This window comes from Stenella coeruleoalba (assembly GCF_951394435.1).
Source record: "Stenella coeruleoalba genome assembly, chromosome: 2".
In the NCBI taxonomy this organism is placed as follows: Eukaryota; Metazoa; Chordata; class Mammalia; order Artiodactyla; family Delphinidae; genus Stenella; species Stenella coeruleoalba.
The window spans coordinates 142,892,859-142,908,624 of record NC_137147.1 but is presented as its reverse complement, the minus strand read 5'-3'; the positions used below and the strand labels follow the sequence as shown (position 1 = coordinate 142,908,624).

The 15,766-nt window shown below is 42.8% G+C and overlaps 2 protein-coding genes across 7 annotated transcripts in view; both read left to right on the top strand.

Annotated features, from left to right (window-relative positions):
* The window catches only part of TRIP4 (thyroid hormone receptor interactor 4), a 68,745-nt gene extending 59,917 nt beyond the window's left edge, over nt 1-8,828 (top strand). The window contains exon 13 of the mRNA XM_079910385.1: nt 8,185-8,828. Within this exon, the coding sequence (XP_079766511.1) occupies nt 8,185-8,252 (68 nt within the window). The 3' untranslated portion in view covers nt 8,253-8,828. The remainder of the gene's footprint in view (nt 1-8,184) is intronic.
* A 4,610-nt stretch (nt 8,829-13,438) lies between these two features.
* Nucleotides 13,439-15,766, top strand: part of ZNF609 (zinc finger protein 609) — a 234,117-nt gene continuing 231,789 nt past the window's right edge. For all 6 annotated transcript variants that reach the window (XM_079914867.1, XM_079914863.1, XM_079914866.1 and 3 more), the window contains exon 1: nt 13,439-13,971. The gene's annotated coding sequence lies outside the window, so the exon portion shown is untranslated. The remainder of the gene's footprint in view (nt 13,972-15,766) is intronic.

The window sequence follows — 15,766 nt, the reverse complement described above, 5'->3', positions numbered from 1 at the left end:
GGTCACAAATCAAGCCTTGGTAAATTTAAGAAAATTGAAATCATATGAAATATCTTTTTGACCATGACGTTATGAGACTAGATATCAATTACAGGAAAAAAGCTGTAAAAAGTACAAACACATGGAGGCTAAACAATACACTATTTAATAACCAAGAGATCACTGAAGAAATCAAAGAGGAAATCAAAAAATATCTAGAAACAAATGACAATGAAAACACAATGACCCAAAACCTATGGGATGCAGCAAAAGCAGTTCTAAGAGGGAAGTTTATAGCAATACAATGCTACCTTAAGAAACAAGAAATATCTCAAATAAACAACCTAACCTTACACCTAAAGCAATTAGAGAAAGAAGAAGAAAAAACCCCAAAGTTAGCAGAAGGAAAGAAATCATAAAGATCAGATCAGAAATAAATGAAAAAGAAATGAAGGAAACGATAGCAAAGATCAGTAAAACTAAAAACCGGTTCTTTGAGAAGATAAACAAAATTGATAAACCATTAGCCAGACTCATCAAGAAAAAAAGGGAAAAGACTCAAATCAATAGAATTAGAAATGAAAAAGGAGAAGGAACAACAGACACTGCAGAAATACAAAGGATTATGAGAGATTACTACAAGCAACTCTATGCCAATAAAATGGACAACCTGAGAGAAATGGACAAATTCTTAGAAATGCACAACCTTCCGAGACTGAACCAGGAAGAAATAGAAAATATGAACAGGCCAATCACAAGCACTGAAATTGAAACTGTGATTAAAAATCTTCCAACAAACAAAAGCCCAGGACCAGATGGCTTCACAGGCGAATTCTATCAAACATTTAGAGAAGAGCTAACACCTATCCTTCTCAAACTCTTCCAAAATATAGCAGAGGGAGGAACACTCCCAAACTCATTCTACGAGGCCACCATCACCCTGATAGCAAAACCAGACAAAGATGTCACAAAGAAAGAAAACTACAGGCCAGTATCACTGATGAACATAGATGCAAAAATCCTCAACAAAATACTAGCAAACAGAATCCAACAGCACATTAAAAGGATCATACACCATGATCAAGTGGGGTTTATCCCGGGAATGCAAGGATTCTTCAATATACGCAAATCAATCAATGTGATACACCATATTAACAAATTATGGAGGTTCCTTAAAAAACTAAAAATAGAACTACCATACAATCCAGCAATCCCACTACTGGGCATATACCCTGAGAAAACCATAATTGAAAAAGAGTCATGTACCAAAATGTTCATTCCAGCTCTATTTACAATAGCCAGGACATGGAAGCAACCTAAGTGTACATCAACAGATGAATGGATAAAGAAGATGTGGCACATATATACAGTGGAATGTTACTCAGCCATAAAAAGAAACGAAATTGAGTTATTTGTAGTTAGGTGGATGGACCTAGAGTCTGTCATACAGACTGAAGTAAGTCAGAAAGAGAAAAAGAAATACCGTATGCTAACACATATATATGGAATCTAAGAGAAAAAAAAAAAAAGGTCATGAAGAACATAGGGGTAAGATGGGAATAAAGACACAGACCTACTAGAGCATGGACTTGAGGATATGGGGAGCGGGAAGGGTAAGCTGTGACAAAGCAAGAGAGTGGCATGGACATATATACACTACGAAACGTAAAACAGATAGCTAGTGGGAAGTAGCCACATAGCACAGGGATATCAGCTATGTGGATTATGACCACCTAGAGGGGTGGATAGGGAGGGTGGGAGGGAGATGCAAAAGGGAGGAGATATGGGGACATATGTATATGTATAACTGATTCACTTTGTTATACAGCAGAAACTAACACACCATTGTAAAGCAATTATACTCCAAGAAAGATGTTTAAAAAAAAAAAACAGCATCAGCAACTCTCCCATTTGCTCATGTCAGTTACTATTTCATGACTCTGTGACATTGCTTTCCCATTGTGTGAACTGGATGCTTCTGAGGCATGCATTGCTGTCAGCTGTGCTCAATACTATGTCACCTTGTTCGTCGTGGACCAACTATTTTATATAAATCTGTTCTGTAAAGAAGTACTTCTCAGACTGTAATGTAAATAAAAGTCACCTAGAGAGCTGTTAAAACACAGATTCCTGTGCCCTTCTCCCAAGTGATACTAATGCTGTTGATTAGCTGACTGCGGTGTGGATAATACTGCTTTTGATCACAAAATGAAATGCTTGGAGTATGAATTTAGATTCATGTATATTCACTGCAAAATTCAGGCAACCCTCATGATTTGTGAAACATATTCCTGAGATTCCTGCAAGTCAGAAAATCTGAACATAAATTGCCCTTCACTTACACAATTTACTTCATACTTTACCCCACCTGTTAGCCAAGTGGCCCTGGAAATTCTTTTTCCTTCTTCTTCACTATTTAGGATTTAAATCTCCCTTTTTCTCTCCGTTTTAGGTTGAGAAATTTTACCTCTTCCTACTCTAGTCCATTCTTACCTTACTGTGGGCACTGATGGCAACACTGGTGGTAGGAGGAAAACGTGGTCAGTCTTCTCTCCCAGACCCACTGCTACTTGATCTTTAGTCCCAGTTACCTTTTCATAGCTTCCTTTCTATCTTGGTTTTCATCTGCTGCTTAAAATCCTGTGAGAAAATGTTTTGTGTAAACAGAGTTTATATATTTCTCTGAAACGTTTTACTTCAGTACTTTCTCCTCCCAGAGACCCACCTGCAGCACACATATGACCTTCATTTTTCTCCACAAGGTTTAATAGGAGGTGGGGAGGGTGATGGTCTTAAGAGAAAGCGTTTCCCCGTTCCTTCTGTTGGTTAAAAGCTTTAAAAAGCGAAAATGGGCTGTGTGCTTGTTTTAGGGACAGCAGGGCTGGAGAGAAATTGTGAGACTGCAGCTTCTTCCATGGTAGACCAGACAAGGTGAAACATGGGTCAGAAACAACAGGTAAAGTTAGGGGTTGGTGGTGGTGGGGGTTGGGGGCAGTGGAGAAAGAATAGGTTGACCGATCTCTGTGTCTCAGAAAAAAACTTATATTGAGAGGGAGCCAGCCGACCTGAGGATTTAGTCTGGTGTGAAGTTTCTATTCCCTGTAACTCTTCATTCCTTTGTCCTTCATTCATCCTTACTGTCTTTAAAAACCTTACACTCTGCCAGAACTTCCTTCCCTTAAGCCATAGGGACCACCTCCAGTAGTTTACAGTTGGAAAATTCTTTAATCCCACTTCCATAGGGAAAAATACATACTTGGCTCTTTTTTTTTTTTTAAATAAATTTATTTATTTAGGGCTGTGTTGGGTCTCCGTTGCTGCACGCAGGCTTTCTCTACTTGGAGCAAGTGGGGACTAGTCTTTGTTGCGGTGTGTAGGTTTCTCATTGCGGTGGCTTCTCTTGTTGCGGAGCACAGGCTCTAGGCGTACGGGCTTCAGTAGTTGCAGCACGTGGGCTCAGTAGTTGTGGCTCATGGGCTTTAGAGCACAGGCACAGTAGTTGTGGTGCACGGACTCAGTTGCTCCACGACATGTGGGATCTTCCCAGACCAGGGATCACACCCGTGTCCCCTGCATTGGCAGGTGATTCTTAACCACTGCACCACAAGGGAGTTCCTATACTTGGCTCTTAATTTGGAATGCTTCACATTTTCTTCTAGAATATTGTTACATGAAGTGGTTAAGTTCCATGGTATTAATAATATTAATACTCTACTTCAGTTACAGCTCTGTGCCTTAAATATTTTTTTCTTGTGGGATGGCTTAGGAACCTGACCACTTTTCTTTTGGTTTTTTTAATTTTTAATTAATTAATTTATTTATTTATTTTTGGCTGCATTGGGTCTTTGTTGCTGTGTGCGGGCTTTCTCTAGTTGCAGTGAGCAGGGGCTACTCTTCGTTGCAGTGCACGGGCTTCTCATTGCGGTGGCTTCTCTTGTTGTAGAGCATGGGCTCCAGTAGTTGTGGTACGCAGACTCAGTAGTTGTGGCTCGCAGGCTCTAGAGTGTAGGCTCAGTAGTTGTGGCACACGGGCTTAGTTGCTCCGCGGCATGTGGAATTTTCTCAGACCAGGGCCTGAACCCATGTCCCCTGCATTGGCAGGCAGATTCTTATCCACTGCGCCACCAGGGAAGCCCCTAGCCACTTTTCATAGATTAGTTCTATGGGAAATTTATTCTAAGTTCCAAACTTCTGACTTGCAAATAACTGTCTACAATATAACTCATTTACATGTTGTATCACGTGTATATATTTGCTTTAAATTAAAGGCATATTTTTTTTTATGTTTTTGGACATGTAAACTTGAGCTTGCTTGACCTGAGGATAATTGCGCTTCTTGAAGTTGAAATAATTCAGAAAACAATGTGCAATATGAAATCACTTGGCTGTGTGTCTGCTCAAATTAAGAAATGCAAAAAAGTTAAGTATTGTAGGATATGTAGGTTGAATGCTCAAAGAGATGAAGGTAATTTTTTTACTTTAAATGAACTACATGCTTTATAAACTCATGCAAATTCTGCCTTATATCTTATGCAAAGCATGTGAAAATCCCTATGAGAGTTATATCGATTGATGGCAAATAGTTTTTTCCCTTTTAACTTCTCCTCCATCTGCTGCACATGCATTTGATTTTCTTTTAGGCACCATGATTGAGGATGTGGTTTAACACTGAAATGCTGTATGTACTAAATGTAAAAATATTGGGGAAATACAGAAACTAAGCATTATCTCTCTGCTTTTAAGAGAGTATACTGTATATTACTGTAGTTAACTGTCCAGATCCCAAGTCTTAAAAAAACAGGCTAAACTAGAACTCAGAGTTCAGAGGGCATCCACAATAACTGCTTCTTCATGCAAGGAGCCCCAGTCCCTGGCCTTCATTGCCCAGCTAAACCAACTGCTACTATTGGCAGTCACTATGGTAGATATTAGGGATGCAAAGAAGTTTTTAGTTGTAAGGAGCTCACAGATTGCTGGCACATGTATGGTTTTCTTAGGTTAGTCTAGGGGATGAAAGACTTTCTGAATCCCTGGGAGTACCCTGGAAATCCTTCGTCCTCTGTATCTCCTTCCTCCCATCAGTTTTCCATTTTATGACATCATCATTGAAGCCAGAGATTAATTTGCCTACCATTGAGTGCTCTGCTCCAATGGGTTGATCTTACCTGAGCTGGTCTCATGTGAGGGCTTTCACAGTCAGACTGGAGTTTTATGAAAATTATATTTGGAATATTCTTATCCAGTAAAGCTTTGGGGAGCCTGAAATAAATATAGTTAAAAGTCTTGCCTAGAGTTATCTGGTAAATATGGTAAAGTAAAAGTAAAACTGAGACCATAACTAAGAAACACAACTCCCAAGCCTTAGCATAAATAACACGACTACCGTTAATTTTTCAGAGAACTTTGAACTCATGAAGCACTTTAATGTATATATTTTTAAATAAATTTTATTTATTTATTTATTTTTGTCTGCGTTGGGTCTTCATTGCTGTGCACAGGCTTTCTCTAGTTGTGGCGAGTGGGGGCTACTCTTCGTTGTGGTGTGCAGGCTTCTCATTGTGGTGGCTTCTCTTGCTGTGGAGCACGGGCTCTAGGTGCACGGGCTCAGTAGTTGTGGCACGTGGGCTTAGTAGTTGTGGCTATTGGGCTCTAGAGCACAGGCTCAGTAGTTGTGGCGCACGGGTTTAGTAGCTCCGCAGCATGTGGGATCTTCCTGGACCAGGGCTCGAACCCATGTCCCCTGCATTGGCAGGTGGATTCTTTTTTTTTTTTTTTTTTTTTCCGGTACGCGGGCCTCTCACTGTCGTGGCCTCTCCCATTGCGGAGCACAGGCTCCGGACGTGCAGGCTCAGCGGCCGTGGCTCACGGGCCCAGCTGCTCCACGGCATGTGGGATCTTCCCGGAGCCGGGCACAAACCGGTGTCCCCTGCATCGGCAGGCGGACTCTCAACCACTGCGCCACCAGGGAAGCCCGGCAGGTGGATTCTTAACCACTGTGTCACCAGAGAAGTCCCTTTGATCTATATTATTTCAATTAATTATTTGATTAAATGATTCAGTATATGTAAAATACTTGGTACAGTGCTTAGTATATAGAAAAACACTTAGCATTAACTATAATCCTCTCAACAACTTTGTAAGTTAGTAGGAATTTTTTCTTCCTTTCATTTTATAGCTGAGTGAACAGGTTTACAGAAATTATATTTTGCTCAGGTCTTTCTACCTCTAGGTTTCCAGCTCTTCTCACTTTATCACATTGCCTCAGAAACAAAGTATTCCAATTTACATTTCATTTTTAGGGCAGAGTATCACAGAGCTGCAAAGGGCCTTCAGTACTGTGTAGTCCATGTTTCCTCATAGCATTGAAAAAGTTGAGGACAAGAGTAACTAGGTGACTTCCTCAAGGTTATACAGATAGGTAGTCTTAGGACCAAAACTGGGACCTGGGTCTTCTAACTTATTCAGTACAGAGAACTAGAAGTCTGTGGTCCTAGATGGAATTCTAAATTGTGTCCTAGCTTGTCCTAAAAAGCTTAATGAGACGCAATACTTCTCTGTACCTCTGGGTACCACCAGCTTTACAATGAGTACTCTTTTATGTTTATCTGATATCTGCTATTTTTGGTTACTTAGTAGTCCCTATAAAGTAAAGGTTTTGAAATTTGTGGTGTCTGCTTTTCTTTGTTTAATTCATTTATTGAGCACCTGCCATTTGGTAGCCTTAGGGATACAACGGCAAACTTGCCTCGTAACAGGGCCCTTTGCCAGGTTGCTGGCACATGTTTGGATTTTCAGCAAGACAGCCTGGGGGATGAAAGAACTCCTAAATCTCTAGGAGACCTCTGTGCTCTAAAGCCCAAATTAAAGTCAACATCATTGTGACTGTTGTGGACATCATTTAGGATATCACTTAGTGATGGTTTCTAAGGAAGCCCAGAGAAGGAAGTAATGTTATTCCAGAGGCAGATGTCGCCCTGGAAAGATGAGGAAGAAGAAAAAAATTAAGAAAACAGGGAAACGTGTTAGATTGAAGTAATTTTTTTCACACTCTCCTTGTGCAGTAGTCCGGACATGTATTCTTACCTTAGTTGGACAAATGAGAATATTGAAGTCCAGAGAGATCTAATGACTTGCCCCAAGTCACTCATCTAGTTGATATCAGACAAAGGAGAACTGGAACCTGGGTTTCCTGGCTTTGTGTCCAGTGCTTTCTCTCTTATACCTGATTACTGCAACAAATGAAAATGACAACATACAAGGGGCAGTGGTTGTGGGTATAGGCCTGTAGTACACCCAGTTGTTTTGTTTTTGTTTGTTTGTTTATTTAGTGCCAAGGCTGAACTAAACTATTTCTGTTTCCAGCATCAGCATCTCTATTGACTTAAATAAGACTTTTTGTGGGAGAAAGCAACCTGCAAGCTCTGTTCTCAGGCCAGGCAGACAGGAACTCTGTTAGTTTTTCTTCATGAGATGGATATTTCCTAAGGCGGCAGCTACCACTGAACCCAACTTTATCCTGGTAGATCTGAGAAGTCAGAGGTCGGAGACCACATCCGTGAAGTACCTCTCATTAGGGTCACCTGGGACAGGAAGGTTGCTTGTTTTCTAACTTTAACACTTAGGCGAGTCATACAGCCTATGACCTTTGCCCTTCTTAACTGGTGATAGGGGCCCTTTGTCAGTAAAGCATTCATGTGGATTCTACTCCACTGTTTCAGGTCACTCCCCCTATTAAGTCTGAGGCAGCAAAGGAGTGAGTTGAACTGCTTTTCTCACTGTGAGGGAGGTACATGCATTATGCTCAGCCAGTTAACAGGTCAGAGGAATGGGTTTCCCACTGTGTGAAATGTCTTCCTTTATCATTATGTGTGTATTCTTTAAAAACTTGCCTTAGCATCAGGCACTCTGGAAAATGCAATGTTTCTTTTCTAGTAACTACAAAATTAGAAATATTAACTTCTTAGATTTTTAGGTGAATACTCATTTTGTCTGTGTACGTACGTACATTTGTGTGTCCCTATACAGTGTTCCCATTGCTTCCTCATTCTTACAGAATGAAACTCTGAAGTTTGAAAGTGTCTGAGTCCTGAAGCAAGATAATTGAATGTGACAGAAGCACAGTAACCAGAAGACCTGGGAGGCCATGAAAGATTTGCATTGCAAATATAAAAAATAAATAATGAGGCTTCTTTTTCTCCCTTACAGGGAAACTGGATTCCAAGATCCATCAAGGAGCAAAGAAGGGGTTAATGAAGCAGAATAAAGCTGTCTGACCCAGGAAAAAAGGAACTATACAGCATAGTGGAGTTTTGTGTACTAAAATTGCTATCCACTGGTCCTTTGGAATTGAAGCAGTAGACATCTAAAGGCTTGGCATCAGGCTTGAACCTCTCAGAATTTAAACTCATCAAAATCTGTATATTTTTCTTAAAGAGTGGGATTCTTACTTTATGTAGTGGGTAAAAATCTTTGGATACATTATTTATAAAGACTTATTTTAAAAATTCTAGATCTTTGACATTTTTCTCAGAATGATACAGAAGAAAAAGGAACAAGTTGGAAATTATTTTCCTCTCTGAGGCTTGGATTTGTTTTAGTTAGGAAAATTCTTAACCTAGGTTAACAGTATTTTAAGGGACCACTTGAATTTTAAAGTTTTTTTTTTTTTCAAAGTGATAACCTGGTAGAGTATTAGGATGTTTGAGGAATTGTGTTTAATAGAAACGTGTGATTGGACAGAGAGGTTTTTAATCAACTTTGCTGCTCTAGTCCAACATCTCTTCAAGTGAATAGTATTCAGCTGAGTAACCTTCGCTGGCCGATTTTGGTGGGGGGTGGGGTGGGCGGATAACCTGAAGAGGTGCTGCCACTTTGTTCTTTGGTTTGAGACATTAGGACATAAGAGGATCAGACTGGGATGAGATAGAGCCACCTGCTAAAGCAGCATGAAACCGCCCTGTTTATTTTGTTGGTATTGCAAAAGTATCACTTGGATGGAGAATTAGAAACAAACAAAAATAAAATCCTTTCAGTAAATGCATCCAAATATCCCCAAATGCTGAAACCAAACCCTTTAAGCCATCCATACCCCAAGAAGCTATGAGCTTTGGAAAAATAGGAGGTTGGTTTGAAATGAGATTTTTACTAGTCATTCTGGTCCCACTTAGTGAAGCACTTTTTTTCTGAGGCTGTTCAGAAGAGCTGTCAGAATCTCAGTTGCTGGCATCCTCAGGAAATTCACGGTCTTAAATGTGTACGTTCTGCTTTTTATAAAGCAGCACTACCACACTGGGGAAGTTGGATTCCCTCCAGCAGTTGTGTGCATGACTTAAAAAAGAGAGCGCAAGGGAGAGAAAAAAGTGCCCTGTGTTATGAAAAAGATTAATTTCCCCTTTCTTTAATCCTTCATATTCAGCATTTATTTGCATTGAAATGCCTCCACTCATTATGCATTGATGCTCACTCAACTGTGAACCCTGCTTGTTGCAGAGCTCCGGGCATTGGTTTTGTGGGGGCCTGATCACTCTGGATTCCCAGGCAAAATCCACCCAATTCTTGTTCTAGTGATGAAGGCATGTTGTATTCTTTTTTTTTTTTTTTTTCTGTTCAACTTCTGTAGAGAAAGTTGGAAAGGACGCCAATGGCAGTTCTTTAGGGGGGAAAAAAGTCTCTCTCTGGCTTTCTGCAGACCCTAGTACTATTAATGAAGCCACACTGGGTTCACTATGCAGTTAATAGTTTACCAAGCAGTAGCAATTTGAATTCTGTGCTGGAATTGTCTGGTTTTCTTAATACCAAAATAAAATTGAAAGATAGGAGGTGAAGAACCTAAGGAGCAAAAAAAAAAAAAAAAAAAGTTTATCCTTCTGCCTTTTTATTTGCACGACAGACAGCCTGAACACAGAGGAGTATGGATTGATTTTTCCACCTGGATAGATTGTGTGTGCATGCCTAAAGAAAAACATCAGGAGATGCAAGAGTTCAGGTTATGCAACCATTTTGTGTGCCGTGATAAGAAAGTTTACGAGAACTTTACAAGTTTATGGGAAACCCACCTCAGCAACCAAAATATGCAGCTGGAGCCACATGAGTAAAGGCAGAGTAACTTGGAAACTTCTCCTTTTCATGGTTAGACTGTGAAAGACTCTCTTCAGTTCACGTGGTGGTGGTATAAGGTCTCTCTTTTATTTGTGGAGACACCCGGGAGGAAGTGTGGGAGAGACTTGGGGGTAGATGGCCGTCAGTTGCTCAGTGATGAATAGCATAATTTAAAGCCTAGTGGAAAATCTTAGCAGCCCGAGTACAAACTCGCCCAGGAGTAGCCTTTCAGTACTTTACAGCACTTTGCACTGACCCTGTAACTCTGGGACAGCTTGGCCTGAGGGAAGGTCCACATTTCTGAGCTGGTTTACTTCTACAGCCTAAATATCTGTACCCTCCTTTGGATAGTTGGGTTCATTGGCTCTCAATTTGTATAGTGGCTAAAGGATTCAGCGTTTTTGTTTTTCTAGGCAGGACACAGTCTCAATTATATAAGCTCAAAGTAGGATATATATAAAACTGGAGTCTTTCTCTGCCAGGATTTTTAGGAGGCTTTGGCCTTGCAGATAGATGTTTGGAATGGAGTAGGGGTGGGGTGTGGGGTGGGGTGGTGTTTGCTTGCTATAGCTAATCTGGAGAAAGAAAACTAGGTGTCCCTTTTTTTCTTTTTAAGCTGGAAGTTTACAGAAACCCGTTTTTTCCTAGGGAGTAGGTATAAAAAATTGACTATAAAGATTGATTTTACAAATAATTACAAAGTTATGGCTTTTTATGAGTTATAACCCTAATCTCTTTCCATTTTAACTACTGTCTCTACTGAAGTCCATTTATGTGGATTTCATTTCGTTTGGTAAGTTTTTTTTTTTTTTTTAACGCTTTTACTAGAGCTCCTAGCCAAGATAGAGACAGTATTGGGGTTGTTCTCTTGCCCAGTTAGACAAGGCCAGTAAAAAAGCAAGCATCTATTAAACTAGAGAAATCAGCTAACTTCAGTTTATTAGGCCTCGGAGGGCAGGAAAGAAAGTCCTGTGATGAAGGATTTTTTTTCCTTGAGATTCAAATAGCAAGTGCACATCTGCTGTTCTCAGCTTCTGTGAATGTGTTTGGAGGGAGGTGATCCATATCACAGGCTCCAGCAGCATCAAGGAATCTAGCATGTGGAGGGCTTTCTAATTCTCTCATGCAGAGAAGAAAGAACATAGCCACAGTGCCATCCTCTGACACAAAGAAACTTGTGTAAATTTGTGTCCATTTATGTGTGTGCACATAATGTGGGTTAATTCATGCGGTGAAACCTGGTAAACTGATTAGATTTCTGTTGTGACAATGAAGAGTCTAGAAAGAAAACCTAGTAAATATTGTACCCTGACTTGAGGTCAGGTAGATAAGGTGGGGCAGAGAGGGCAACTGAAAATGTGTAGATGTGTCACAGGAAGGGAGTGAGATGTTGGGACAAGGGGTCAAAAATGTCAATATATGAGATTTGAGGAGCGTCTAGAGCTGTGCTGTCTAATATAGTAGCCACTAGACACATGTGATTATTTAAATTAAGTGAAATTAAGATTCAGTTCTTCAGTCACAGTACCATATTTCAGGTGTTCACATAACTACATATAACTAGTGACTTCTGAATTGGACAGCTCAAGAATAGAATATTTCCATCATTGCAAAAAGTTCTATCAGACACTGCTTGTTCAGAGCAGGGGTCAGCACACTTTTTCTGTAAAGGGCCAGACAGCAACTATTTTAGGCTTTCCAGGCCATATGGTCCCTGTTACAACTATTTAACTCTGCTGTTGCAGTGCAAGTGAAATGAATCCATAGATAATACGTAGGTGAATGAGCATGGCTATGAGCCAGTAAAATTTTTTTATGGACACTGAAATTTGAATTAATATATTAATATAATTTTCACATCACAAAATAGTCTTCTTTTGATTATTTTTCAGCCATCCAAAAATGTAAAAGCCATTCTTCTTCTTAGTTCATGGGACATACCAAAACAGGCACTGCACCTGATTTGACCTGTGGGCCATATTTTGCCAAACCCTGGTCTAGAGGAATAAGAAGTCAAAGCTTAAGATTCTTTTACTGTATAGGACATCAATTGCTTGAAAATTTTTAATGGTTCTTCTAGGCTTGAAAAATTTCTGTCTAAAAATTGAAGTTCACTGTAGGAATGTTTGCTTTGTTCCCCATTTTTGCAGTCCAGTCTTTTTCAGTGGTAGAGTCATGCTCTTCAGTAGAAGATGACTACTCAAGTGTTAACCTTTAATTCATACCTAAGTCTCTAAACCCTTCTCTTTGTCTACCTGCAAGTAGCTGAATCCTCGCTTGTAACATCGTCCAGTACAGATTAGAGGTCTTCTGTCACCTGGGGTCAGTTTTGTTCTTGTACGGTCCTAGAACAAGCTGAATATGGGTGGATCAAGGGGAGATTATTTTTCCTAGGCCAGATAGGCTTAGTGTTCATCTTTAGCCATCACCCCCTGACACACACACACACACACACACACACACACACACGCACACACACACCTTTTGCATGTGTATTTGGAGATATAAAGGGATTTTATGACCTGGCTGTATCCCCAAGTCACATACTCTCTTGAATGGCACTGTTGAAGGATGCCTCAGGGTAAGGGAAAGGAAAGATAAAAACTGCAGAGCTGGGAATTCCCTGGCGGTTCAGTGGTTAGGACTCTGCACTTCCACTGCAGGGGGCACAGGTTTGATCCCTGGTCAGGAAACTAAGATCACACATGCTGCGCAGCCAAAAAAACCCTGCAGAGCTAAGATGGTCAAGGACATAATTGAGGCTAAGACTTGAGAATTAAGATAAATTTCTTTTCGCAAGGGAAGGGGATGGACGTTTTAGGGAAGAGGTGGTGAAAAGTATGATAAGTTTCATGAGTGAGAGGTGAGTGGGAGGGTTCACTTAAACAAGGACAGGATGCCTACTAGATAGAGTGCTGGGCAATCAGATGAATAGCAGATAAGATAAAAGTTACAATAGTTGGAATGGTGGGTTGGAAAAGAACCGTAGGACTTTTAGATAATAAAAGGCAACAAGATTTGGTGATATGGGGTGGTGAGGTGAAAAGTTATATTAGAAGGATTAGAAATAGGTACTTTTAGGAGGAAAACTAGTGGTAATCCTACAAAAGAAATTGGAGAACAAAGGATAAAAAATTAGGGGATTGATACTTTGCTGAACCAAGGGATAAAATGGGTGAAACACGATGAGCTGTGCTTGCTCTTCTGTTCTTTGTGGATGTTCACGTTCCGACCCCTTGTGACCCTTTCCTCTCCCCACGGTTGGACACCTACAGAATTGATGTCTTCCGCATTTAAGGTATGATACTTCCCCAGAGACCTCTCTGCGAGGAAGTCTGGTCCAGCGAGAGTTCTTTCCACGAGGAGAGAGCGTTAGGTTCGAGCTCTCCAATCCAGGTTTCTTCGAGTTTATCTCTGTTTTAACCGGCTCGCCGGGTTTTCCAGCATTCCCAGAGCTCCGAGTCTCTAATCCGGGCCCCGAGTCTCTAATCCGGGCTCCGTGTGACCGCGCGTTCCGAGACCCAGGATTTGGTTCGTCCATCCAGATTCCGGGTTTCCCCTGCGCTCTACCGCTCCAGACGGCACACCAGCCCGGGATCCGGATCCGAGGGCCCGGTAGTCCAGTGTCCGGGTCTTGCGGGCGGCCCTGGTTGTCCCGGATCGCGGTGGCGGCGGCGGTGGCGGCGGCGGAGGGACCCGCGGCCCCGGACACAGCGGCACCGGCGGGCGGGGCGGAGCGGCGCGAGGAGGGGGCGGAGAGCCGGGGACGAGGCGGGGTGGGGTGGGGGGGAGGGGCCGCGGGAACGGATGGCGGCCTGGGCCCCGTAGCTGCGGCGGCTCGACGGCCCGGGGCCCGGGCGGGCGGAGGTGGCGGCTCCCGGGACCGGCCGCGCGGTGAGTCCGGAGCTTTGTGTGGAGCCGGGGTTGGGGGAGGAAAGAGGCGGCGGCGCCGAGGGGGCCAGGGGTAGCGGCGCCTGACAGAGGAAGTGGGGGTTGCGAGGCCGGGGCGGAGCGAGGGGGAAGGTGTGTATGGCGCGGGTGGTGGGGGTGTCGTTGCGCGGGTGGGGGAGGGGGCGTCGAGGGGCGCGGGGTGAAGTTCAAAGCGCGGCCAGGGCCGGTTCCGGCTGAGGGTAGGGGTGCCCCAGAGGGGATTAGGGTCTGGCCAGGTTGTGGGGACAGGCCAGAGAGTTTCAAAGGCGAGTCTGGGTATCTTGAGGGGGCCCAGGGCGACTGGAGCTAGTCAGGGAGTTAGGGGGGTTCAGGGCGAGGGTCTGGGAGCAGGACGTGTGCGCAGCCCAGGAGGGGGGAGCAAGGTGGCCGGGAATGTGCAGTAAGTAGATTGTGGGTGTGTACTCCTTCCAGTCTTCAGGTCACATTTACTCCTGTCCTTTTCTTCAAGATGGAGGGATTCCTGGGCCTGGCCTTAACTGCTATCCTAGTACCCCCGGGAGGGTTTGTGACCCTGTCCTGTTTGGAAAACCCATGCTGCCCTCTTTTCCCTTTATGTGTAATTACGGTTGGATCATCTCTGTGCTTTGCTCAGATTCTCCTTCCTCCCTCTGGGGTTGAGGAGGAGGAGACACATCTGACCAATTAATGTGTGTTTGTGAAACGGGCAGCAGCAAACAGTCATTTCAGGTTCTAGGAATTAGGCTCACACAGGGTGGAGAGATCAGAGCCCTTCAGGGGGAATATTTCTGAACAAATCACAGATGATTAAATTCTCTAAGAAACAGCTTCCAATCTAAATGAGAGTGGGAAAAATGGGGAAGAAAGCCTGTCTGTTTCCAGCCATGTGTCCAGAGCCCTAGGGGTTCAGGAGAGTCCTCAATCCCCTACAGGCCTCTCTTTTCTGTATGAGGCTTTGCTCTGCAGCCTTGAGTTAATTTCACCCCTGCTGCTTTGTCTTGGGGGAGGGAGTGCTGGTTTAGGCTGTTGTGAGGAGATGACTGTTCTGCTGCCACACACAATAGTCGTGTCATTTTATCGGGACTGCTACCCCAGGGCTGAGAACTGCTGCTGCAGAGATAAACCGGTCCCTCTCACCCGCCTATTGTGTACACAGTGAAGGTCATAGGTTCAAGTCTTGTCTGAGAGCTTTGGATATGCTCCATCTCCCAGGCTCCTCAGTGCCATTTTCTTCCTTTTCCAGACTGGGGCTTGCCATTGGAGGAGGCCAGACAGAAAGGCTCTTCTTTTTGAGTGAGGAACAATGCAGAGCTCATTGGCACACATTTTTCAGAAGAATAGGGAATGCCAGCCATGTTGTGCCTGCCTCTTTGGCTAGCCTGTACTAAGTTGAGGAGGAAGAGTGGCTGGGAGGCCCAACCCTGATGTTTGTGTCAGACTTTTAAGGAAGAAGACTCCAAGGGGAGGGTTTTACTCTTGTTTGAGCCAGCATATTTAATCCTTTTTATAGAGATGGGACACACACAAAGATTTTTGTTTACTCGTTTAGGAATACCACTAAAAACCTGTGCAGGGTTAAGATAGGGACTCAAGGACCAAGTACCTTTTTAATGGTGACTTCCTGGTCAGAATAATTGCACGACAAAAAAGCCACAGAATTTGCCTATCTGGGCAAGGGCTGGGGAAATGAAACAACTTTCCTTTTTATCTTCATTTTAATTCAGATGAAAGGAGGTGACTTGTTCATTGTGTAGAAAATCCATGTGTGCTTCTGTGTTAG